This window comes from Falco rusticolus, chromosome 15 (assembly GCF_015220075.1).
Source record: "Falco rusticolus isolate bFalRus1 chromosome 15, bFalRus1.pri, whole genome shotgun sequence".
In the NCBI taxonomy this organism is placed as follows: Eukaryota; Metazoa; Chordata; class Aves; order Falconiformes; family Falconidae; genus Falco; species Falco rusticolus.
In genome coordinates this window covers 13,179,510-13,206,298 of record NC_051201.1, presented here as the reverse complement: position 1 = coordinate 13,206,298, position 26,789 = coordinate 13,179,510, and the positions used below count along the sequence as shown (strand labels likewise).

General features: G+C 41.0%; 1 protein-coding gene across 4 annotated transcripts in view; it reads left to right on the top strand.

Annotated features, from left to right (window-relative positions):
* Positions 1 to 21,662, top strand: part of ZNF536 (zinc finger protein 536) — a 353,074-nt gene extending 331,412 nt beyond the window's left edge. For all 4 annotated transcript variants that reach the window (XM_037409390.1, XM_037409389.1, XM_037409387.1 and 1 more), the window contains one exon: positions 18,354 to 21,662. In XM_037409390.1, the coding sequence (XP_037265287.1) occupies positions 18,354 to 18,589 (236 nt within the window). In that variant the 3' untranslated portion in view covers positions 18,590 to 21,662. The remainder of the gene's footprint in view (positions 1 to 18,353) is intronic.
* The last annotated feature ends 5,127 nt before the right edge of the window (positions 21,663 to 26,789 follow it).

The following is a 26,789-nucleotide window of genomic DNA, read 5'->3' as shown; positions in this document are numbered from 1 at the left end:
GCCTGTGAACCCATCGCTGTGAGGGACAAGGCTGTCACCACCCCAGTGTGCAGCATGGCACCTTTGCTCTGCCCCGGGCAGGGTGGGGAGGGGGCTCAGGTCACTAAACTGAGCAGCCCACTCCTTTGGATAAAGCTGCAAGAGGAAAAAAGCCAAATTTCAAAGCACGTGTGGCCTGTATAGTACATGTGATATTTTATTTTTTTTTCATTTTTTTAAGAAAGCAGAACTGGTTTCGACCTGGTTTTGCTCATTTTTTTTCCATGACTGGGAAATGTGGTGCTACATTGTTTGACTTTGTTTCCCCAAAAGGACAAGGGGGGAAGGGGACGGGAAAGGAAAGTTATGGTTAAAGCACGAAGAAGAAATATTTCTTCCAAAATATGATTTTTAGTATGTCAACATTTAAATGTGAATTGTTCTGATCAAATATTTACTGCTATCGGGAGCTGTGTAGAACATTAATCTTAATTTGTTTTTCTTTTTCTCAAAAGCAATGACTCCAACATAGCTAGGAGATCTGTGTCTTTAAAAATAAATAATGTAGCAGAACAGCATATTCTTTGGTATAGAAATGCTAGCCTGTGGCATCTTCTGCAACTACAAAGCAGTCTCGAGCGAACTTTCTTCCCTTTTTATTAATAATTCCCTAAATCAATGAAGAATCTTTAAAAGTTCCCCTTCACTTTGCTCTGGCACTCCTTGCAGCTCCAGCTTTTACTCATGCTGGCTTGTTCCCTGCCATGTATGACACATCTGGATAAATCTGCGTGTGATTTCGGGGAGCACAGGCTGCAGCCCGCTAATTCTGTGTGCAAATACAAAGCGAGTTTTCCCTTTTTTTTTTTTTTTTTTTTTTTTGGCTAGCCCAGGGTTTTGGTTTTTTTCCTGAAGGTGGCAGTGAAAGAAAAAAAATAACTCCCTTTGAAGATTTAGGAATTTTATTACAAAACAGATGGACAAGTACTGTATTTTACCCATTTCCCCTTGTGCCCATGAGCGCTGACAATGAAAACTACAGCTCCTATAAAGTGCTGATCAAATTGTGAAAAGGTGGCCTTTCCCAGCAGCCTGGCACACTCTAGCATTATCCCAGCTTATAAATAAACGGATGGGCTGAGCCACTTCGGCTTTTTTTTTCCTCTTAGTCCTTACCAAGATAATTGAGGATCATAATGGTGGGAAAGGACTGCAGTCATCATTCGCTGCCTGTCAGGTATCAGTACTCATCTTCGTGTCATCCGTCACCATTGAACCACTCTGTCATCTTTCCCCAGCCTTCAGCGCCGCTCCTTCTCATCGTGTTCATTATCTCCGGCTCCGACCAAGCCCCCTCCCCCAGCCCCTGTAAATGCATCTTTGTGCGACTCTCAGTCTTCTGATTATGAATCGATGATCATGTGGTGTAAGAGAGATAGATGGCTTTTAGTTCCATCTTGTCTTCTCTAATTGTAAAATATTAGTTACATTAGACTGTGTCTTTTGATTAATGGAACTTATTTGGAGTGGCCTCTCCCAGCCCTCCCCCTTCCAAAGTCCTCCACTGACTTTTGAGAATTGAGTGATTTCACTTAAAGCAGACAAATAGGCCCTTCAGCAAGGAGATAGCTGAGCTCTAATATTGTGGGCAAAGCAAGCTCACAGAGCCAGAGTTTTGTGTGTGCATGTGAGTGTGTGTGTGTTTTTAAAGAAAGGCTTCAACTCTGGCTAGACAAATACAGACCATTTATTAACGTACGTACAGCCGTGCTATTTTGCAAATCCAGCAATTCTTATAAAGCTGCAAAACAGGACATAAGGCTGAATGCCTTCTGAATTAAATTAATCTTAGATAGGAATTAAGAGCATCCTCGCTTTCACTTTGGATGAAACAGGTCAGTCCAGAACTTTGATGTATTAATGCTAGCATAAAGTGTTATCTTAATACTCTCTTTTATACTTACAGGACATATCATCAGCCAAATGTCTCTTCCTTGTACATCTGACACTGTGAGACATTCGTCCTTTAATACAGAATTTATCTTATTTGGCACTATTTACCTAAACATGGTCTGTTGATAAAGTCCTTGCTGTACAAATGGAAAGGCAGTTGACTAAATCCCTTATTATAAATAATCACTGTCTATCTTTCAGTGTAAATTCAAGGACATGTTCACTTTCAAGCTATCAGTTCAATTAGAAAAGGTCTATTCACTGTCGATGTCTATATCTCATGGAAATAGGAAAGCACAGTTAATAAACAAATCAAACTATTTTAAAAAATAGCACAGTGGATTATGAATTCTAGAGCCCATGCTGATGGTGACACTGTCAGGACACATGCTATACAAAAATACATGCAAACGGTTTTATCTAAATTTTTTATGCTACCTTCAGGATTTAAATCTGACCTTTGTGCCTTCCCCCCCCGCCCCCAATACTCAGATTTTTAACATTATTTCAGAAGATGCTGCCTATAACGTACCTTCCCTATATTAAAATTTAAAGAATCACTTTGTTCATGTATAAAATGCTAGTTAAGCCTTATTCCATTTACTTCTTTCTGTTAAAGAACAGAAAACTGGTTTGGGGTTGTGAACAAATGTGTATAGAGTAACGGCTCGGGACAGCAGCCTGCCGCAGAGCCGCGGAGCAGGAGCAGGGGCTCAGGGTCCTATCACTGTCCTCGCCTTTCCCAGCTTTACTGGGATGGCTGGGGCAGTTTCCTGTTCCAGAAAGGCTCTAGCTGCGGTAGCCCCGTGATTATAGAAAAATCTCTCTCCTTTCTTTTTAGAAGTAACTCTAGCCTTTAGAGTTATGGAAAAATGCTTCAAAGAAACAAACCAGAAAGCTGGAAAAAGTCCAAAAAGAATCCCAGATTTTTATTTTTTTTTTTAATTTACCTCATGGTATTAATCACATCCTATGGAATTTAAAGGAGCTTTTCCAGCAGCCTGTGTCTTGATAGCCAGAGGCTCAGACTGGAAAGGGCTTTGCATGTAGGCAAGGTCAGCCCTGCTGTCCTCCATCCGTGTGTGGCTGCAGCCCTGCGTTTGTCTGAGATCAGAATTTGGCTCCTGATGGATATTTCCACACAGTATTTACCACCCTAGAAGGAGTGATTATATTTAATGGCAGAATTTCAGTTGACTTCTCACTATGTATTGAGTTGACCTTTAAGTTAAACCACAGATTAATTTTTTTTAGTTGTCTCTTTAAGTACATTTATAGACCTCTCTGTTCCGATTAGCATAACGGTAGATAGAGAAAAGTTACCTGGGTCAGGTTATTTGTTGAAATCAGAGGAATTGCATGGCTTCTCCTGAAAGCAAATATTTTGGCCCCTTCTAGCCGCTGTATACATTAGTTTTGTTGCAAAATGATTTTGGTTTATACACAGAGACACCCAAGTGGGTATCAGTTTGCTTGAAAGCCCGGAGCCTGCCATTGATTTCGTATAAATAAACCTTCTCTCTGGAAGACCATGGCAGTCAGTGAAGCTGACATGAGATGGAGTGGCTGTCCCTTAGGCAGAAGATGTGCCGGGTACCCATGGCAGGAATGTTGGCCCCTTTGCTGCCTGATGTGCTGTGTTTGGCTTCCGTCCGAGGTGTGGATCACTTTTACTCTAATCATCAAAAAAATACCCAAACACCCTAAATGGACGCTTTGCGTCCCACTGCCCATGGAAACTTCAGTATCTTGGGCTTCCACAATTTTCTTCAAAATAAAATCCTCAGTACCACCCGGTCCTCTCTGTACAGACTGCCACAGAAGCCGTTGGAAGGGGATTTTGGTTTTGTTTCCTTTAACATCTAATGGATCCGCTGCATAGTCCTCATGCTGGGTGGCAACACTTGGGGTTAGGGACGTGGGTGAGTGCACACGCCAACCCTCAGCTCTGGGTGCTGATTATTGGTCTGTGTGCAATGCAGACAGCAGCCAGCCAACTCCGGGTGACCTGTAGCGATGCTAAAAATCACCACCCTCCCAACTGGTGGCCAGTGGCCTCTCGCTGGCCAAGGGGGCTCCAGCCTGCAGGCAGGTGGCAGCGGGACGGCGCTGCGGGTGCACCTCTGCAGGTGATGGGCTGGTGGCCCCTCGCACACCCAGCATCCTAGGGGCACTCCGGCCCTCTCACACCGGGAGCGAATACCACATAAAAATAAACACAAAAATAAATACGAAAGGAACGTGTATTAGATATGAAACAATGTAATGTGCCAGCTTTTAGCCCTAGGCAAATTTTCATGTCTCTCTTAGGAATTTTTGTAAGTAAGGGTTAGGTGACGAGGCCCCAGCTCGGAGACAACTTACGCTCACGTATTGTGCAAGCACGTGTGCATTCCCACAGAAGTCTGTGGGATGACACACAGGCTTTATAGTATGCATAACCTTCAGCAATTTGCTGAATCAGGGCCTAAATACTGAAATATTGTTTAATAGCGCTGGCTCCACAATGAAACTTTAGAAGGCACATTTCCCTCTCAGTGTCTCTCCGTAAGGCTCATCAATGATAATGGAGTTACATTAGGCACATCTAAAGTTAATTATACAGTTACCTCCCTCTTTGGCCCCCATTTTTCAAGGAGAATATGATAAAAAAAAATCCTCTGTCTTCTAACATCTATTTTTATTTGAATTTTGATCTGCCATCTAGATGAAAGAATAAACAGCACACTAAGAAGACCTTAGGTAGGTGGGTCTGGATGTTTGTGAGCTGAGAGAGGGGCATTGAAGATGTGTTAAGAAAACCTGCAGAATAATATCTATAGAAACCAAAGCAAAAGAAATATTTAGGGCAGGTTGTTAATAAATTGTAGGAAAGCTCTTCCTTTTTAGAAAGAAGTGGGTGGCTTTTAGGGATGCTGATTTATTTTGGAGTGTGGCTTTAGGGTTATGCTTTAATTGGAAAAGGCAAATGCTAGTGTTCACTAAAAACTCAGATGTAGAGATAAGGTTGAATGTAACAGTAGATCTGGAAATGCTGCAATTCACTGCATATTAAAAACAAAAAGTAATTTTTACGTTTGGTTGTTTGGTTCTTTTAACATGATTTCACAGTTGAATCTGGTGAACCAAAATCCTCTATCCCAAGCACAGGTCTCTGAATGTCTTGATTTTGGTATATGTGCACATTGCTGAGGGATGCCAGGTTTGTCGAGGGATCCAGTAGCTTTGACATACTCCAGTTTACAGTACTTGGAGTGTGCTCAGTTGCTAATCTGTTTTGCATGTGAGATCACTGTGCTTTAGCGTGACAGCTAAGAAAAATGTCATTTTATTTTTAATTGGAGCAAGATACAATTTTGGGGGGAAAAAAAAAAAAATCTGATTCTTTGTTAGAGATTTGTTCCGTAAGAGTCCAGTCAGAAAGCTTCCAGTACTTAAGAAAGTCAAATTCCTCGCTGAGCGTTCCCATGAGCTCCCATGGAAGCCAGTGGGAGTTGCACATGAGTACCGAGGGCAGCATTTGCCCTTAGGACTGAATTTCCCAACTGACTATTCTTTAAGACTGTCTTTTGATTAACGATCAGTTTGCAGCAGGCTAGGGCCAGAGAGGCAATGTGTACCCCACCGTTCAAATCTGTGGCAAAATATTCTACGGAGAGCTACTTAATAAAAATCAACTTGCTCCAATAGTCATTGAGAAATACCTCAACTGTTGGTAATCAATCGAGGGCTGAGTTGGGGGTGGTGGGGGGGTGGGGGTGGGGAGCGGGGGGAGAAATACAAAAGGACATCAAAGAGGTTCTCATTCCCAGTCTATTGCTCTATTTAAGGGTCCTATAATTCGGTGAGGTTGTGTGCTAAATAATTTGTAAGCCTTCAGAACATCCAGGTTATTGTTTGTGGACAGATGGTGCATCACATTTTATTGCTGATTCCTTCTGTGGTTTCTCATATGCAGGACTGATGTGCACTCTGAAGTCTTTGTTTCCTTGCTAAAATCTCTAATCTAAAACAGCAATCAAGCACACAGACAGTGCTTCAGAAAGCATAATCATAGTTTTAAAGGGGGAAAAAAACATTTCGGCTGCAGTTAGGAAGCAGATGTGTTCCCTGAAAATGTGAAAGGTTATCAGAAGTATTAAAATAGGAAAATAGATATGGAATTCTGGAGCGCAGGGGAGAGCCTGTATTTTATTTCAGTACTGCAGGGTAGGTGTGCCTTTTCCTAGGCTACCTGCTTTGTATCTGGCTCTCTGTGGAGCTGGTGTAGCGAAAGCCTTTGGAGACCGGCTTTTGCTTCCACCTTTCCCCCTGAGATTGGCAGTCTTTGTCTCGTACAGGCAAGGAGCAGCCGTGTTGTGATCCTGGAACCGCTGCTGCCCCGAAGAGTTAAATCATGTTGATATACAGGAAGGAAATGGAATAGACTAACTCTACTCTTTTCTTCCTACGGATTTTTCTTTTTATTCTGAAGATAGAATTACTGTTTGTAAGCATCTGAAAGTCATTAGTGGCTCTGCAGTCTGTCAGGTGCCGACGCAAAAAACTGCTGAAACTGAACGGGTTCCTGTGCGGAGTGCTGGGAATTTGTCATGTGCTGATGAGCAGTTATAATAATATATGAGCAAATCACAAGCATTCTGCAAATTAATCAAATTTTTTTTCCCCTTCTCCCTTGTCTCTGGGAGAGTGGCTTTGCCGGCAGACGTAGGTGAAGCAGTTTTACTCACAGATGGTAGCTCTGGCATCAGATGGAATTTATATAACAGTAATTCTGATTTCCTGCCAAAGTAGCGCTGAAAACACCAGGGAGATTGTACAAGACAAGTCATGTGGTTTTGCTGAGGTTGTTGTGGGAAGTTTAAGGGGGGAAATCTCAAATTTTCCTCTTTGCATTTATTGTTTTAGCCTGAAGGGCCAGAAATTGTACACCATTCTGCCATAGGCGAAATCCAACACATCTTTTTTTATGAATTGCGCTGAAAGAGTGCTTCCCAGCTGTTGAAACTGCTGGTGGGGAGGGAGCCACATGACTCCTCATCCTTTCCCTTTCTGTACAAGGATTAAAGGAGGGAGGGTTCAAAAGGTTGCTGCACTACATGTTGGAGAGAGGCAGGGTCTCCCTTCCCAGGAAGCGATGCCATGTTCACTTAGGTTGTACTCCCTCTGGCATCGCGAAATAGGCGGGGGGAGGGGGGCGGGGGGGCTTGCAGGGGTTTCGGTAAACATATTGGCAAAGGCTCTTCCTCGTCGTTAAAACGGGGGCTTTTCCTGTGTGAGGGTACTCGAGTAGATTAAGGTTATTAGTTGTGTCTCCGCTGACATTTCCAGCTTGATCAGTAAAATCCAGAAACACTGGGTTGTTGTTTTGGTTTTGGTTTTTTTTACCTCTTAAGGGTAGGTCCTTAGTGCGCGTGTTAGACCACCGAAACACGTGCTGATTTGATGGCAGGTCCAATCCTGACTGTGTCCGGAGCATCACGGATCTGTCCAAACTGCCGGCTTGTGACAAGGATGCAGGAACAGAGTCAGGCCTGGTGGCTTTTGAATCAGATCACGCTTTTTTAAAGATAAAAAAGCAGTCTTCCCTAGAAAAATATTACGGTGTTTTGATAATAGCAGCATATTGAGTAATGCATGGGGCATAGCAAGACTGCTGTGACACTAAAAGAAAAAAATCGAGGTGAGCCGAACGGGAGAACTTTCAGGGGCTGTTTTTAATAAAGAGGTGAATTTTTTCTGCAGTAGGAAAAATGATAAAAAGATGGCGTATCAGCTACATTATGCAACAAAGTAATGCTGCTGTGTTTTTATAATGTAAGGCACTGCCCATTTGTTTTGGTTTACGTGACTGCAGTGAAATAAGTGGATTAGACTGAAACTTTAGCATGCTTCATTGCAGCTGGTTGCAGACATCTGTCATTCCTCAGCCATACATTCTGGATCATGCCAAGAAGAAAAAGCAAAGTCTGACACCTTTCATTTTAGAGAGCCTTTTATAGGAAAGAAAAGGAGAAGAGGAGAAAGCATTTCCTTTGTGACTTAATAAAAAAGACACTTTTTCTGTGACATCAACAGTACTTTCCAGAGGGAGAGGTCCTGCAAAGTTAATGCTCGATTTATTCTTTGCAGCCTTTTAATTTTTACTGGTTGAGCTCCTGATTTGTTGAAGGGGGTATGATAAAAATATGCGTGTTTTTTCACAGAGGCATTAGCTATATGTACGCCTATGTAGGAGATGCGCCTGGCCAGAGGCAGGTGATGCCAGTCCCTGCTCAGGCTGCGCTGGTGGCGATCCAGTGCAGTGGTGGCACATGATGCTGCAGCGTTGCTGATAATGAGGAGTTCTGCAAACTCCACTCACAAAATCCCATAAACAGATAATAGTAATGTTTTAGTGGAATGATTAGTGGGGTTGTGAGCTACTCGTGGATAATTTGAAATATTAGCTATTAGTGAGCTGTATATTTATTTACTTAAAGTGTTTTGGTTTTCCTCAGTCTTTTTACTAACATGCCGCTGTAGATGGAGAATCATGAGGTACGCGAAGAGTTCTAATGTGACAAAATACCACCTAGATTAGCCCAGTTACATAACAAAGCAACAAATAAAATTAAAGGAGAACATGCTTAGCCTAAGTGACATCATACATGCAGAAAACATTTATTCTGGCTTAGGGTCCCACTTCAGCAAGTGTTACACCACGCGGATAATCCCATTCCTTCCCATTTAGGTGATGTGCGCACCACCAGGCTGATGGGGACACTCCAGGTCCTTACCTGGCTGGGTATGGAGGGGCAGGTCTTCTCGTGGTGCAGGCTGTGTGGCTGTCCTGCTCAACAGCAGCTGAGGATATGACACATTGAAATGTGGGCAGGAAAAATTTAGAAAGCTGAGTATGGGATTTTTTTTAAATTCCATTCCACCAAATAAAATAAATAAGCTCAAGACAGTCGCCCAGAGTGAAAGAGAAAATGCTATTGTATTTATGAATTGCTAGGCAGAATAAAGGATATTTGGTAGTGAAATATCACTGAGAAGACCTTTCCTATTAGCACCTCTGGATTTCACAATCTCTTTACTGAAATCCCAGTGCCACCAGTGCAGCATTTATTCTGGGAAATCATAGGTACATTAAATTCAAATAGGGCTTTGTTCCAGAAGTCCTAAATGCTCCCTGAAATAATAAATATTTACTGAGACAATTAAGAAATATGACAGAACATTAGACAGAAAACTTGTGAATGACCTAGTAGGAAAGCTGAGATATTTTGCTCAAGGGGGTTAGAATGGGAATGTAATGCTATTGACGTGATTAAAATGAGTAAAGGAGTGAATAGACATAACAATTAATTGACATGTGTAAGTAAAGGCAAAGGTGGGACTCTGAACGTGTAATTTTGATAGTCAGAAGAACTCAGGGTTGGTTAAGATTAAAGGAAAGCCTCCCACTTACCTCCGAAATATGTTTCATTAGCTGCAGCCTACTTGGGATCCCCAAAGCATAATAGAAAGGGAAGGCTGGCAGAGGGCTGTATCCCGCTTCTGCCCTGGCTCGGGTACCTTCTCCTCCCGTGTGCAGGCACGCAGGCTGCAGAGGTGATGGAATGTGCTGGCTTCGCCTCCGGACTTTGGGTGAACAAGAATGGGTTCCAGAGTGGGGGGCATGGCTGGAAGTGAATGCTGATATTGTCAGCCGAGCTGTTGTGAGTTTAGGATTATGAAGGGGATTATGATTGAGGAATTTATAAATTGCAGTAACCATTGTCATTATAAATTTAGTCAGAGGTGGCCTACTCTTTAGAGTGGGTACCTAGTGCCCTTGATAAGAACTCTGTCCTCTACTTATGTGTATAAACTAAAGTAAATAAATATGAAAAATTAAATGTAATTAAATTTCCCAAAGCATGGGACAATGATAGTCTGGCATTTCAAGCTCAATCAATGACAGCATTGCCACTAACCTCGTTTGGAGCCCGCTGAGGCACTGGGCTCGTAACTCATGTTGTCATGTCAGAACCCAAACTGGTGTGCCGGCGTGCATGGGGCGCTGCACTGCAGTGGGCGGGTGCACCCGCTGGCACTGATCTGAAACACACAAGTCCTTAGAAAGCATAGTCTTCGGCTTTTTTTCAGAAATTTTGTCTTACAAGGTTCATATATTGTTTAATATTTGTTTAGGAGGACCTTTTAAGCTATTCTGCTGATGCTTTTCCTTTTTTCCAAGAAAAGGTCCATTTCCCTTCTAAATCGAAAGTTCCTGTGTGAAAAGCTTACTCTTCCGAAAAAGAAACAAATTCTGCGCTAGTGTCTGGAGCTGAGTAATCCTATTACTTTATCAGCTCTGCAAGGAATGGGAAATTTTTGTTTTCTAGGGTATTGCAAGCCTCCTTTATACCATTGGTGACTCCACTAGCCATTTTGTAATTTGTTTTTATTTAGTGTACTGCAGAGGGCTAGCGGGTTCCTCTGTCTGCCTCCAAATAATTATGATTCCCATGCTTTATATAACAAAGGCAACAAGCGCTAAATTAGTGGTGTTTTCCATAATTTTGTGACTGATTTGTTTAGTAAGTTAAAAGCATATATATGAAGAACAGTGGTAGAATTTTCTACTTCTTTCTCTGTATTGTGAGTGTCCAGGTGGTTGCTAGCCCGTGTCATACTGATCTACCCTTGGCTGTTTTACATAGCAGGGTTGGCTTCTTGGTGGTTTTCTTTTGCTTTTAAAGGAAAATTTAGTGTGTGATAATTAGTGATTGTAACCTTTTGAGACAGGAATTGAACTGATACATTAAGTGCAGTTTTTATTTTAGGGGGGATGTGTGAAATTAAGTTAATCTTTTAATAATATATGTTAAAGACAAAGTGTAGCACCAACTTTTGCTTTTCCCTGTCATCATTAAACCCTTTCGTATACTCATCAGCAAGTTGAAATACCTATTCAGAAACAGCCAGCACTGTATAATATACTAAATCAAGAGCAGACTCCACCTTTGATTACATTTCAGAAAAGTCATGTAGGTATCTGAGGGTTTAATTTGTTCCCATTAATGGAGGGTTTGGTTTTTTTTTCAAAAAAACTAAAAAGCCTTGAAACAAATTGCTTACAGATTAGGTCTTTTCATTCTCCAGCTCTTCTGCAGCCAGTGATGGCTCTGTCATTTGCCACCCTGCTATTGCAGGTGCCTGCAGACCCAACGTCCTTCTTGGCAGAGCACCATGGTGGCGGTGCCACGTGGTGGTTTTCGATGGGTGCTGGCCTCAGGACAGTGCTGTACACCACATTACCCCCTACAGGACATTTCTTCTGGATCACTAACCTGCCATGGGAGACTTCACAGGTGGATAAATCCTACTAGGTTTAGGACAATTATCCCAAACCTCCTTAATGCATTTATTTAGGATCAAGCTGGTGGCCATGTTTTGCCATGAGCTGGGTCTTTACCCCAAATTTACCCTCCGCTAATTAAGATCTCTCCTGTAATCCACAGCAAAAGAAAGGTTCTTATAGATGGCAGTTCTGTGTTTGGACCTGATCTGCCCCAGCAGTATCTGCTATGTATTAGTGAGGGGGGATTTAGGTAACTCATGTGGTGCCTCTTATCATGAACAATTCCTCTGGTTATTCTAGGACTATTTGTGGGATCGAGCCTGGTAATGAAAAAATCCAGCTGAATGGAGGGTAGTCAGGGGGCTGCCATAACTTTAGCTGTCCCATGGGAAACACATGACCCAAAGCCTTAGGTGAAAATGTTCCCAGGCCTTCCTAAAATGTGGATACTTACACTTTTTTTATATGTACTTCTACAGTAAATCATCAAAAAAGCCTCAGACAAGGCTCTTTGGTTTTATGGCCTTTCCTGGTCAACATGAAATAGAGAGTTTTTAGAATTTAATTTCCTTTTCTTTTTTTTTTTTTTGTAATCCAATAAACGTATAAACTTCACAGAATATTGTAATTTTCCCAGAAGACCATCTTGGTTGGTCCTGGACCTGTGTGTAAATAAACATATACTTTTCAATTGTTTTATAAAAACTTTTATTACATGTATGAACTGGATTGGATGTACTTTAATCTGTCTGGTATTTGGGGAGTTTCGTAAAATGCATATTTTGAGACCAATAAAGTGGAATGGCTCAATCAGAGCCATTATTGTCTATTGGACAAATATATTTATTCAGCATTTTGCCATCCATACTGTTATGCTCCAGATCAGAATGGCTGTTTTAGAGCCATTCTGCTCTCCTGGGTAATGCATACAGTACTTGGGATGTTTGCTGTGGATAGTAAATGTATTTATGAAAATTTGTACGTTAAAAAAAGGAAATGGCACTAGCCAAGATTTAAATGAAAATAGTTCTCCCTTTGCAAATACTTGTTATTATGCTATAATAGCGTTACTTTCAAATGGCAGCATTCACCAAGATGTCTGGGACCTGGAGGCTGTGGTCTGAGAAAGCCGTGGGCTCAGCCCAGTAGTCACTGCCAGAGAACAGGAGATGCTCAAAAAGCCTTTCTTCCTACGCGGAAAGCACACGGCCATCGTCGCCTGCTGTTACTTCTGAGGCAGTGCGCGCTTCATCTGTTTAAAGATGATTGTACCTCGAACACGATCTTGCGTAGGAAAAAAGTTTTAAGGCAGCTCTTCCTGGGGAGGACCAGGCTCACTGAAGGTTTGAATGCGGCTTGCTGCCTTTGCGCTGCAGCAGATGTGTGATTACATGGAGCGTTCCACCAGAACGTTGTGGGACTGAGCATCTCGGTGCAGCAGGCAGTGACCATTGATCTTAAGCCACTGCAGCTGGTCCTGCAGGAGTGTCTGGTCGTGGCCGGAGGTGGCCTGGCCATTTGGAATTGCTACAGCAGCCTAGGAGGTCAAGTCCAGATCTTTGGTGGCCAGCATCATAGCTAAAGAGATTTGCTTCCAAGAAATCTAAGCCTTTGAGGCTTTTCAAATATCTCTTAGTGCAGTAGTTATTTATTTGTTTTAAAGAGGTAATTGCTGTTATTTCGATTTTTACCAAAAGGGGATTCTTAAACCAGGCAAAGAAATTTGAAATGAGTTTGCTGTATTACATCGCTGTAAGTGCTTTAGCCATTGGCCATCTAAGGGAAAACATTCTGTCAGATAATCATGGCCATTTTTGCATTTTAAGGGAACAAATGTCATATCTAAGAAACACATTTTATCCAGGACTTAATTATAATTTATATTACATTGCAGAGCATTTGTTTTCTGTTCATCGTTTTATTGCTCTTCTGCCTTTTCCTGAAATTTATGCATTAAATTGTGTGTCTGTGTGTCTGTATGCGTGTATCTGTGTGTATATATGTACACATATGCAATATAATAAAAAGTGGTGTAGTGGGGACAACAGACGGCTTGTGTGTGATGTATTATTGGCATTTTTCTTTCAAATTACCATTTTCTTGCTGCTTTGGGAGAAAGCCATGATTTTTCTGTGATTAGTACACTTTTAACAATCTGGAATAAATTCCTGATCTTATTCATGTGCCTAGTTCAATGCCCATTTTTACGTTTTAGTGCAAACCCCTACATATGTGCCTGTAATACCACAAAAAATAAGATGTTTCTTTGTGGAAATTTTTATGGAATTTGGATGCCGATCAAATATTTTTAGAAGTGGGGAATTAATGCAGCTTGACCATGTAAATGATTTTTTTAATGAAAAAGGCTTTAGTATTCATATCTCTCTCTCTGTGTCTTGTTTGTGTATTCCTTTGTGCTAATCTTAAATAATGGATCCATATCAAAGTTAATAAATTAGTAACTATTAGCAGTGTTTGGATTACAGTAAGTGACCCAACGACACTTCGTTGACATTGACTTTTTATGTGTTCCAATAATACATTCTGAGCTTTAAAAATAAGACAAAGCAAAATAGGTTTGGCAAGTATTTGAATCCTTAACAACTCACAGGCAATGGCTTTGTTTAAATCCAAGGCCTCTGCCTTAAATATACTTTCCTTTAAAATGGTTCTAAAACCCAGATTCTGAGATCCACGTCTTCCTCAAAACCTGCATTTTCTGACTCTGTTCAGCTGGTGCACCATGTTGGGCTGCATCAGTCATGACATGTTATGAAACCTAACGCGATGTGACTGATGCAGGTTGACACGATGTGTCACAAAGCAACATATCAGATCACAAACTTGAAAAAAGAAAAGAAACTTTTTTTTTTTTCCTCTCAAAGTCTAAATTAATGAAGCAGCATATATTTTTAAAAAGGTGGACTAGTTTCGAGCGTTGAGGAATTTTTCTCAATATCGGTCCCACAGAAAAGTCTCCATCCTGACAAGAAAGTACCTCCTGTCCGCGCTCCTGCTTCTCTCCAGGGTGCAGTCAAGATTAAAGATGATGAGCCTAGGTCATCTCAGCAGTGCTGCCATTGCCAGGTCTGATCCTGGAAGCCTTGGATCACTTTCAGAGGACTGGATTCCACAGGCACTGGGTATAATCCCCCTTCCTGGGGAAGCCTGCACCTTCTAAAAATGTTCTTTGAGTCCAGCTACCATTGTTGTCATTTTATCTGGGGTTTATTATTATTATTTTCTGCCGTTCCATTTCTTTGGACTGTCAGCTTCCATCCAGAGGATTAGCAAGTCTCTTCACATACTCAGTCACAGACTTCATAGAACATTGCTGCACAACAGGATTATTTCAGCTGCAAACAATAGATTGTCCTCTAGCCTCACTTTCTGATTGGAGAAAGATGCACCATAGTTTGCCCCCTTGTTGGCCCACCTTTAGTCTAATTTTCCTTACTACAAATGCAATGCATTACACATTATCTCCTGAACGATCAGGAAGATTTCTTTTTCTTTTTGAAGGGCTTTCATATAATTTTATTGGAAGATATATAGTGGGTAAAATATATATGAACTCTAGCTTGCTAAGGAAGAATCTACCAACGGCTGCTAGATAAAACATTATAAATTTATTGCCAACTTATCTGGGAAGGGTTATTTTAAGAGCCTGCTGCCCACAACAAGTTTTTGAGCTAAAATTAATGGATGGGATACCTAAGAGAAATGGGCATCTTCCTTCACCCCTTAGTTACAAACAAATTGCAGATATTGTTATCTTTGCAAGTGAGAATAATCTCTAGTTTTTGTACTACTTCTGCTGTAAACAATGTACCGCTTGCTTTCCTATGACCCTCACTCTGTATACATATTTATATATTATTCATACCAGATTAAAAATGAATGTGCTCTTTACCACAGTTGTACTGCATAGTGACAATACAAATTAACTTATTGTGTACTTACTTTTCACAAGGCAGTGATGTGAAATTTTGATGGCCTGAAAAAGTAAGTCGTGGGGGAGGCAACGCCAAACTGAATCCTTGTAGGTGCACTTTATATTGTCTGATTTATTAAAGTGCATTGAATTAATAAATGGCATTCTCTGTATGGAATTGCACGGGTTTGAACTTGGTTCAGTGACGGGCAGAAGGAGTTGCCTTTCAGTATGATGCGTGTGAGGTGGTTAGCTCCATCCACGCTTCGTGGATTCCATTTTTACAATTTTTTTTCTGTGCAGGAAGGAGTTAGGATGGACAGTTAATGACAGCCACTTGTGGGCAAAGCTGCTTGGTGAGATCTCACACTGTTGGCTAGCAGTACCAATTCATGCTAAAACTGTCCAGTGTATTTCCATGCTACGTGATGCTTGAGGGGTTCAGAGGGGTGGCTGATGGGTGTGTTGTGCCTACTTGCTCCTCAAGTTCCATCGCTCAGTCTGTGCTCCCTGCAGGCTGCTCTGCGAGCAGTTATCAGGGACATTGCACTATCGATGGCACATCCAGTTTCTGGCACACAAGAAGGACCAAATAAACAGGATATGGTTTTGCTTTTCCATAGCATCAATAAAACCAGAGTAAATAAGGCTGGAGGGCAAGTTGTACCATTTCCCACAACTTATCAGGGCGTCTTCTCCTCATAGCAAGGGGAACCAGTGGTCAGTTGGTCAAATTAAACACTGGAAATACTGGAAGGGAGCTGGTGTTGCTGGTGTAGTCTCACATCTCAGTGGATGTGACAGTGGCAGGCCTTTATCTTTTTGGAAAAAGGGGAAAATCACTTTGATTTGTCATGGAGCGAGACTCTCTCCCCTTTACACAACATTACTCCCACTTTGGCCAAAGGCGTTTGGGCACCTCCCCAAGCAGAGGATGCAGCAGACCCCGTAACTCTGCCCGGTCAGAGGTGTCACCCAAGAGGGAGAAAAAGGAGAAGGAAAGAAAGAGGCCAGAACCCAGCTGTGAATTCTGGTGATGTTATCCACCTGTGACAAACAGTGGGGGAGATGTAATGGTTTTCTCAGATTATTTTTTTTTTTCCCTCAGTTTTCAAATATTTCTAGTTTTTCTGAAACAATGAAGGTCAGATTGTCCCTGGACCTTCTTCATACCCAGACAGTTTTGAGAGTGCTTCCAGTTTTTAAAACTATTGTATTCAAAATTTTTCAAGCATATTTGTGCTTGTGTATTGATTTGAGGACTGACTCTAAGAGGCACTAGAGACACCTTCAATCTCTCGTTCACTATTTCCTCATTTCTTCTAGCTGAAATTTTTCTTTGAAAGCCCAATTCAATTTCTGTAACATTATCTATATAGGTTTCTTCCATTGCTATCACTATGAAATTTTCTGCTGAAATTTGACTTTCTAAAGATTAGCAGCTTACAGGTGTAATTTCTTTTTCCTTATGAAATTGTTGAGGAAAATGTCTAATCCAGGAGAGAACTAGAAGATCGACCTGCATTCCACCCCAAGAATTTATGCATAAACATGCATGTTGGAGGTCTTAGGGTGGTGGTCATGTTTCTGGCAGTCTTCAACTTGTAAAAGCAAAGGCTGGAAGGGAAAGGAAACATGCCTGTAGTCCTGGAGCATAGGGCTTAGGTGATTGTGGACTGGCCTTAACACTTCTTTCCTCTGGGTAGCAAGCAGTACGTTTGGGGGGACTCAGCTTTCCAGTGGTAGCTTTAGCGTTACAGAAAAAAAGGCAAGCTGAGCAATCCAGAACATTAATACCAGCTCAGGTGGATTTACTCTGCTGGAGATGCTCATGCTGGTGTGCCAGCATTTTTCCAGGCTCCTGTCTCTGCTGGGAGGGCTACAGCACCATTACCATTCCAGTATAGGTGATATCAGACCAGTGCACAGCAAGCATCTATTTGTTTATCTGTTAAATTGCCAACTAAAATTGAGGTGAGATGATCCCAGCCCCTTCCCACAGAGAGGGAAGCACAATCCTCCTGCTCTGCTACCCAGGCATCTGTTTTATGCCTGCTAGGCAGTACCACAGCAGCAGAGAAAAACGTGCTCTTGAAATGTGGAGATAGGGTATTGTTTTTCACTTATCCTGGCTTTATGTAGATGGTCTGGCACATTTATTTATCCATTTATTTGAGCAAATTAAAGCAAGCTAAGCGCATTTGACCTCAGATGGTCCTGGTTTAAGTTAATTTGAGAGACAAAGCTCATAAAGTTCCAGTAAAACACATCAACAACTTCCCAGCATAGGTTGAAATGTGATTGCTGAAATATAACCTCCAAAACCAGATACAGCATGGAGATTCAAAGTCTCAATAATCTGAAAAATATGGGAAAGTATATAGATAGCCTTACTAAGAAGTGATATCTTTCATTCATGCCTTCGTTTTGCAGTCGGTTGCCGTTTCACCCGCGAGAACTGCATCTATCAGATTTTGTACATTAACATTCCTTTTCTAATCTAGCTCGGACATTTTATTTTAAAGCTGGTGATAACCTCGGGCCCCGGTCCAGCAAGCACTTATGTGCTTGCATGTCTTTACTCACAGGAGTAATCTCACTGGAGTAAATGTTTGTAGGTTTGAGGGTTTGGTTATCTCAATCCATTATTTCTTTCCATTAAAAAGTCATCTGTGTGATTAAAATAAAGCATACAATTCTTTACTCAGAAACCCACCCAAAGACAGAGTGTGTTTATTAGACTAAGGGTCTGCACATTGTCATCCTTGAATTGCATTTCAATAAAAAAGATAATTAACCAATGTAAAAGAAGGCAGTCTTGTACGCGATTGCACTGTATTTACATGAGTTTAATTTGGATTGCAGGCTGACGGATTTACAGCTGGGTCTGAGGAGGGAGATGGAATAGCTGCGCTTCTCCAGAAAATCTGAAGCAGAGAGTTTTAAAATGCAGTTTCTTTAAGTGGGCATCATGCGAATAGCACAGATCTCTTCCTCTTGCTGGAGGCGCGCGGATGCCCTCCACCCAAGAGGAGGGGTTCCTGCTGGGGGCACACCGGTGCGCCCAGCGCTCTTGGGCTGTGCAGCGGGCGGGTCTGCAGGCACCGCGTACGTGAAATAAAAAAACTAACCAGGCTCTCATCTGTCACGCAGGTCACAGGCCTTTCCAGTGCAGATACTGCCCGTACAGTGCCTCTCAGAAGGGAAATCTGAAGACCCATGTTCTCTGTGTCCATCGCATGCCTTTTGACAACAGCCAGTATCCCGACCGCAGGTTCAAGCGCTCCAGAGTTGACTCCGAAGCTTCTGGGAATTTGGAGGAACCTGCAGCTGTCAAACCAGGGAGCTCAGCAGAGCTAACGGAGGAGGGCAGCAAGGCCCAGGAGTGATGCAGCTTGGCGGCTCTGTCTCCATACTGCAGTAGCCTTTTACACTGGGTTTAGAGATGCATTTGGATGAGGGTCAGCTAACTGCCTTCAATGGAAAAGAATGGTGTGCAAATTCCCAGAGGTGTACAAGATGCTGAAAACAGTCAAATATATGTATATGTACACGTACACACACATGCACATATATATATATATATACACACACACACAGAGATACTCGGTCATACACACACTCAATATATATCGACATACACACACATACACACACACACAAAATACACACATTGTGTGTGTGTGTGTGTTTAAATATATATATTACACACGCAAAATAAATTTCCAGCCCTTGAAAATGGCTGCTAAACAGTTACCTGGCAACAAGTACTTCCAAACAATGTAGGTGGGATAATAAAGTGATTTAAAAATGTTAGGAGGTCGTTAGTTATTTAAAAAGCAGAGTAATTTCAAACTTTAGAGTGGTCTTTGTCCCAAAATAATGCTCTTAACAGAAAAACGATACCGTCTAAACGATTTAGTGTTGCCTTGAAGATTGAGGGGCTGTGTTTTCATTGTTGAAAACACCTTTATAATATGACACCAGCTGCTGTCATTTGCCTAGCATAGTAATGAGATGTGTTGGTAGACTGCCATGGTGCCAGTCTGACTGGAGCTGTCATTGCAGAGAAAATCAATTCAAGTGGTGTTGCAACTGCGGTATAGGAGAAACCTTAGACGGCCCATAAGCTAGGGTCAGTACTGACCTATACTGAAAAGTATTGTGATATTACATTTTCTTCTTTTTTTTTTTTTTTCTTTAATATACAGCCAAATGAATTAATGGTTTAGAAAAAATCTGCAGCCCAATGTGTGATTGCAGATTTGAAATGTAATTCATTTTTTGTAATCATCTTTCAGTATTGAGGGAAATGCTTTTATTCTTTTTTTTTTTCCTTGTTGATGAAGAAGTAAGTTGCTATAAAAGTAGAAGTACAATATATAGGAATATTGTTTAGTGAAACTAGTCAGCCTTATCTATAGAAGGTGCTGGTGAGAAACAGAATTTTATTACATAGAAGGTTGGTAATTTTTTTTTCTTCTTCTCTTATTGTTTTCTTTCAAAATTCCTTTAAATTCCTTTTTTTTTTTTTTTTTCTTTACACTTGAATGAAGGATTCCCCAGTCATGGTTAATTTTCATGTGTTAGTTTTTTGTAAGTGTTACAGACATAGTGCAGAAGTTTCTTTTGGAGCAAGCTCTTATAAAGTAGCTTGACCTAAAATATGAATCCAAACTTCCTGCTCTTTTGTCTCTAATGAAGAAAAGTGTTTTAGCTGATATTTCTTTGGTTTTGTAAAACAAATGCGTTTATATTTTTGCAGATTTTAGCTTTTTTACTGATTGGATGCTCCAAATTTAGCAAGGTCTTTTGCCACATAGGAAGCTTTTGAGAGACTATAATGAACCACATACTTAAAAAAAAAATCATAAGAAAAATAACTAAAGGTTTATTCTGAAATTCTCTGAATGGCATAAAATTTTAGCCTTCTAATGTACTTCCTTTGACAGAAGCAAAATTGGTGCTGTTTATTGTGATAGTACAGAAGTATTAACTTCTTCTAAAACAAAATCATCCAGACTTAAAAAAAAAACAAACAAAAACAAACAAAAAAAAAAAAGTAAAAAACAAATCAATATTTCTTTGCAGGCTGGGAGCACAGAGTAAAACCCCAGGGCCTTAAAACTTCAGCTCTGCCTAAAGCAGTTTACAAAAAATACTAAACTGCAATCAATGTAAATAAAATTCTTAGCGCTACCCTGAGACTGGAAAAAAAAAAATCTCAGGCTAATAAGGAATACGGTTTGCATATGCTGTCGGAAAGGATGTCATCCAACTGAAGTTTCAGTTTAAATGAGGTCACTGTGTAACTTGGACCCATCTGGCACAGAGCAAGCTGCTTTTCTTGTTTTTCTAGTATAGTTCTCACTGCCTTACTTAAATCGAGTTGATAAACTTAATGCAACTGTTTCTATGATCCTAGATAAAGGATTGAAATGTTATTGAAACTTTCTGACTGTAGTAAGCTTTAGGATTTTAACTGCACTACTGTGTTTGGTGACTGTGTCAGTCGCTTGCTTTTGTGTGTTTGCGCCGCCTTCAGTATCTTAGCAAAAAAAAAAGAAAAAAAGAGAAAAAAACCCCCCGAAACCACCCCCCACATTCCATTTCTTGCACTTTTTGAGCTCTTTCAGTATTCTTTTGTGTCTTCTGAGCATTTTCAGATACGACAGGCAATAATTCTGTTTGTGACACTGGAAACATCTCCCGCTCCTTGTGATGTGTGTGTTGATTCCATTTGGTCGGGTGCTACTGTCCCTCTCCTCCCCTCTGACATAGCCCTTTTTTCCAGAACATTTGTAACTTGTAATACAAACAAGTGACAGCAGCAGTGATGCATTGTCAGTTTCTGAATATCATCATGCTTCTCATATCTAAACATGTCAAGTTTTTTCTCTGTAACTTCTGTAGTCTGTGATACTGGTCATAATACTGTCTACATTCCTACACAAAGAAAAATTTCTATCTTGGAGGAAATCTGAGATCAATAGAGTAGAGGATTTTGTTGCTATGCTTGTAACAATTAGAAAACTTTGTATTTAAAGTTTATTCTTGGTCATTATTTATTATTATAATACATCAGTTGACAGAACTTTATTCTGGTATAGAAGTATTAAAAGTTGTTTTTTCAGCAATGACTGTTTTCTTTCTGCTGTTAGAATAAAAATGTCTTTGAAGCAGTACAGTTTTATCCAGTGTTTTACGCAATAAAACCTCTACCTCTGAAAAAAAAGTTTTCCTACTTGCTTATGTTTATTAGGAACAGTTAAAACATTATTTTCTGCAGCTTTGTCAGATTTTAAAAAAAATTAATGTCAGTAAATTCACAGTTGTTAGGCAGTTACTGGAGTGTATTACGCTGGGTGTGTGTGCTCAGTCCACTTATTAATCTGAACAAATCTATATACAGTATATACATATATATATTATATATATTGTGCTTAATTAAAAGACTGTGGAAATCTGTTTTAGCATGTAGTAATAATTGTTTTATATACTACTACTTATGTACTATAGAAAAAGTCTTGGGGTCTATCAAGCTTTGATTTGAAAGTGTTTGAAGTGTGTATCATACACTATGATGTATAAAGTCATGTTTTCACATTAAAAAAAATCGTTTGTATAGATCATATATTTGGCTTTAGAAAATTGTGAGGTTTATTGTTATGGTGCATGTTAAGAAAGCTGCCCACGCCTCGAAGAATGTGCAAGTGCAAGAGCGCTTTCGTTCTCCTGGGTGAATCTTTATTCTTCCTGTTTAAGGTTTTATTTGCACATTTGAAAGCAACCAAACTAAAGGATTTTTCACTTCATAGAAAAAAGTAAATATGATTAACATCAAAAAAAAGATGCACGAAATCTCAGAAACTACAGCAACCACGGGGAGAAGACAGGAACATGGCCTTGCACAAAGAAAGCCAAGAGAGAAAACACATTTAGAACAGGGAGATTTTAACATTAGCTCGAGCTAGTTGTACCCATAGTAATAAAGCTGTGCTGTACCTTGAATTCTTCAGCAGAAAAAGGTACAGAAATTGTCCAGAAGGATTAAGAATTCACACGTAGCATTGTGGAAATTCAGTTATTCAATGGCTGAAATTTGCAGCGAGGAGTTAATGTTACAGGTGAGCTGGTGGAGCATGCATGCGGCAGGGTGAATCACGGAGGTAGCACCACATTTGCTGCTGTAGAGGCAAATGCCACAGGTCTCTTCATCTGCAGAGAGTAAAAATCCTCAGTGCACTGAGTTTTAATCAAAATCCAGGGAGTAAATGAAAAAATTTATGTTTTGCAAAGTTTAGGTCTTTCACACCCTCTCCTGGGTGGGTGGAACTACTCCTCTTAGGCACAAAATCGTAGCACGTAAAAATGTTGCTTGAGGATGGATGAGCACTGGTCTTGGAGCTGAACTCTGCCTCACTATGGGATAATCACTGTGCCCTGGAACTGGGGAACAACAACTGTTTGGGATGGGGGGGGTGTGGTGTGTGGGGTGTCTCCCAAAGATTTTCCTGCCTTCTGATTTTAATAGACAATAAATGAAAACATGAAAACCCCATCAAGGAGCAATGACCATCTCATTGCATCTCCATGGAAATGCTCACAGTCTCCTGTATGGTCCCAAGTTTCCACTAGGAACCAGGCATTAAATGGTACGTATATCCTCTAGGAAACCCTAAGAATGACCATCGATGGCCTTGACCCACAAAGCAGGGCATCCCCGGCCGAGACAGCCCGTGGGAGAGGAGGTCTGAAGGAGAACTGTGTTTGTCTCATCTAAGTCTGTCCGCGGAGATTTTTGTGACCTGGCAGCTGGTCCGCAGGCTTCCAATGCAGATGGTGGGGGTCTTGACAAGAGCCTTCCCGCCTAACATCAGAAGGCTGCTCTCAGCTCTAAGATAATGTTTCTTGTTGAAACTTTTATAAGGACTATAACCCCTCTGTCTACCGTAATTTGGGAGTTGAATATTTCCCCTATCTGTTTAACATCTGTATCGTAACAGTATATTATAAAAAGCTCACCTCGTGTATTGTAAGCGTGATCCCAGTGAAATTATTCCTTAGTATTGTGTTTTTCATTTCTGGATACCACTGCTTGGCATGATCCACCACAGTGGAAGTATGTTTCCGTGGGGAAGCCCGGGGAAGGGGAGGAGGGAAGGTAAAGCTGTGGTGTAATGTCATACTAAAAATGTCACCCAGCTGAGCGTTTTAGGGGCTGTGAGAAGTTCTGCAGCTCCTCACCTGTTGGTGTTGCGCAGGGTGTTGTTTGGGGGCCTTCTGTTGTGGCACTTTTTTTAACCAAAAAGGCCTCAGCAAACAGGGAAATCGCAGGAAAAGAGGAAGAAGAAAATTTAAATGATCCCAGAGTGAACTGTTTTGCTGTTAATACAGAAATACAGAGCAAGACACATTTAATGGGCTCTATTTTTTATTATACTATGCTGAATAATTAAGTTTGAGGCTAAGTGTCACATAGATTTATCTTTTAATTAAAAAAGCATGGTTCACGCGTATTTGAGTGGTAGTCCAAATAAATGCAATATAGAAATTTATGTTTGTTTATCTAGGTGTTAATTACCTAGAGATTGTTCTGGATTACTTCTTTTTATAAAGTGTCATAGGCTCATGTCACAAGTAATAAAGCTTAACAGTGGAACCTTATCAATTTGCTAACTATAACGCTAGTGTGACCTGGAGGAAAAAAAAAAAAAAAAAAAAGAACTACCAACTTTGTAAAACGTTCTCTGCATGCACCCCATTCAACACATAAAACCCACGTGGTGAACAAAGCAATCATTTTTAAAATGTTCTTGTAAGTAAAAGTACAACTATATCTTTGGTGTTTTACAGCCTTTCATACATGTAATTATTTATATAACACACTGTTATTTATGCCCGTGTACTACATGTTGTGCAGAGACAGACATGGTAAGCAACAAAATGTAGGTTACCTGGTGGGCAAGCTATTCATTTAATGTACGAAGTAACACTTAGAAAGGCTGAACACTATATTTAAAGCAAGATGTAGCAGATGTAATTTTCTTAATATTTTAAAGGTTTTACAGCATTGCTAGCAACCAAGAGGATGGGAAATGCAAACCGAAGACTAAAGATAAAAGACCATGTATATCAGTGGTGCAAACAGAAGGAAAAACTGTGTACAGACACAAATTGTTCATCAAATTCTCTGTCAGTCTGGTGTTTTCTTTGTTTATGACCAGAATTTATATTAATGCTCCACCGAGCCATGTGTAAGGATGCTGGGCGCAGGCGGAGAAGGCAAACTTCACAGCGCATGTGAGCTGAGGGGCTCTCCACCGCCAGCGTAAATCAAATGCCATCCACCGTATCACCCCAGGGGAGGAGTTGCCCCCAGGGTTTGAAAGACTGAGAAATCTTTTGGGTTTTCTCATAGGTGCAAACAGCTCTCTTTTTGGGGTTAATTATTTATGTTTTTCTAAAAGTTCTGATGATTTAAAATAATACCAGGTTTCTATGGCACTGCGTCGTGCAGCAGATGTATCTGAGAACCTTCACTTACTGGTATGGCAAAGAAATCAATGAAAATTACTCTCTGTGCTCACAGTCATTAATTCTTACTTGATATACAGATTCTCAAAACGTGAAGAAGGCTGGTAACAGGGTTTCTTCTATTTATTACACATCAATTACCTGTAAAGACATAGATACCACAAGCTTTGTCTCATGTGCAGGCAGCAGTAGCAGGTAAGTTGCATCTCAATAGCTGAGGTTGAAGGTAAATTTGAAAACGCTGCTGAATGTGGCATCCTTGGTGATAATGGAAATATTTTAAATTTTAAGGGACTGAAACTGATACGTATGTTTATAGATACGTAATAACTCTGTGTGTACAGAGACAAACATATACACTCTGCAGTGTTTTCTTTTAATAGGAACTGATTTAACCCCTTATCTCCATATTTAGTGTCCCGAAGTGTCTGATTTTGAACACTGTAGAGAAGCCTGTAGTGGATTTTCAGCTTTTCTGAGTGTCAGCTAGTTACTGAGGAGCAGAAATATGGACCAAGGGTTGAAAATCTGAGCCACAGGATATGATGAATCACTGTTGCTCCCGAAATTCCAGCTGCATAAAGTTGAAATAATTTGATGGTGAGTCAGGTTTATTATTAATGAAGCTAGAAGGGAAAAAACCACTTCTCTTTGAAAGAGAGAATTTGTGGAGAAAACGTGTCCTTAAGTTGCATGAGGTATCACAACACAGAATACATGATTTCTCTTTAGGTTGTGCCACTGTGGTCCCTTAATATTTTCTAGATTTTATTCTTGGGGGATTGTTCTCTCAATTGTTTTCTGTTTGAAAGAAGTTGATGCATGAATGAGTGAAACACAAGGAGTAATAAAGAAAAAATGGAGCTATTAATCCCAACAGAGAAAATCTCTCTTTTGTTAAAAAACTCTCACACGATATCTGTGACTGTGGTAGATCCGTCTTCACTAGGGAATTACTGCCCCTGATTTGTGCTAGCCCTTACCGCGCTGCTGGTGGAAGCCAACACACGGTGCGATGGCAACAGCACTCGGTAAGGGTCTGCTGCTGGGGAAGACAACTGGTGATTTTCTGTGAAGAAGTCTGCTGTGAAAAATGTAGGTATCACCAAAGCTAATTATGATCAATCAGTATTTGCATTGCTTTTGCCAGAGCAGTGCGTACTTTCCCCATGGAGCAATGCATCCGTGTCTGTGCGCCCACCGCCAGCCGCGTGTCCCCCCTCAGACCCTGCTGGTGGTGCTGACACCATGGAACCCAGCTCGCCTCTGTGCCAAGGAAAAAGTTCATTTTCAGTTAGCTCTGGAAAACTGGAAGGCTTGCTCCTTTTTTCCCAAAGCCATCGATCCACCCCATGCTTCCACTGAGCTAAAGCCTCCAAACAACATTCATCAATGGGAGAAACACCTTCTCTTTAGTGTTGTATATGTTGACTCTTTAATGCCTGCTCCTTCCCTCTCCTTCTGTGGGTGTTAGTGGCAACACACTTCTGATGTTCAGAAGGAGCAAAGCCACTACCTGAGTATCTTGTCAGTGCTCAGTGGTGTTTGCTTCAGCAGAAACACTGTCCCCTTCCCACGGCCTCGTGGCCACGCTCCTATTCTGTTCACTGCAGGGAGGTCAGTCATTTCCACCTGAGCAAGCGTCAGTTGAGCAGCCTCATGCATTTGCAATTAGATCATCGACGCTTAAACTGATGCAAAAAAAGCGTCTGATCTTGTCAATATTTCTGTTTGACAGAAGTGGGAGGGAAAGTTGGAGGAGCTGCCCTGTGCTTTGGGCTCCTTTTGGAAAGGATGACACCCAAAGGTGTGCCTTGCCCAGGTGCAACTGCTAAACTCATGCTGTTTGGGCAGGGGCTGAGAGATGCTGATTTACTGTCTGCTACTGGCCAGTCCCGGCCGGTGCTGTAACACAGCACTTGGCATCCGAGATGTGACAGCAACTGCCCAAACACAGCCGGTGTAAGGAAATGTGATACTGTTCGCTCAACCCAAATTGGAGAACAGTGTCTCCATGGAAAACCAAGCCCTCATTTCTTCCAGTTAAGGCCA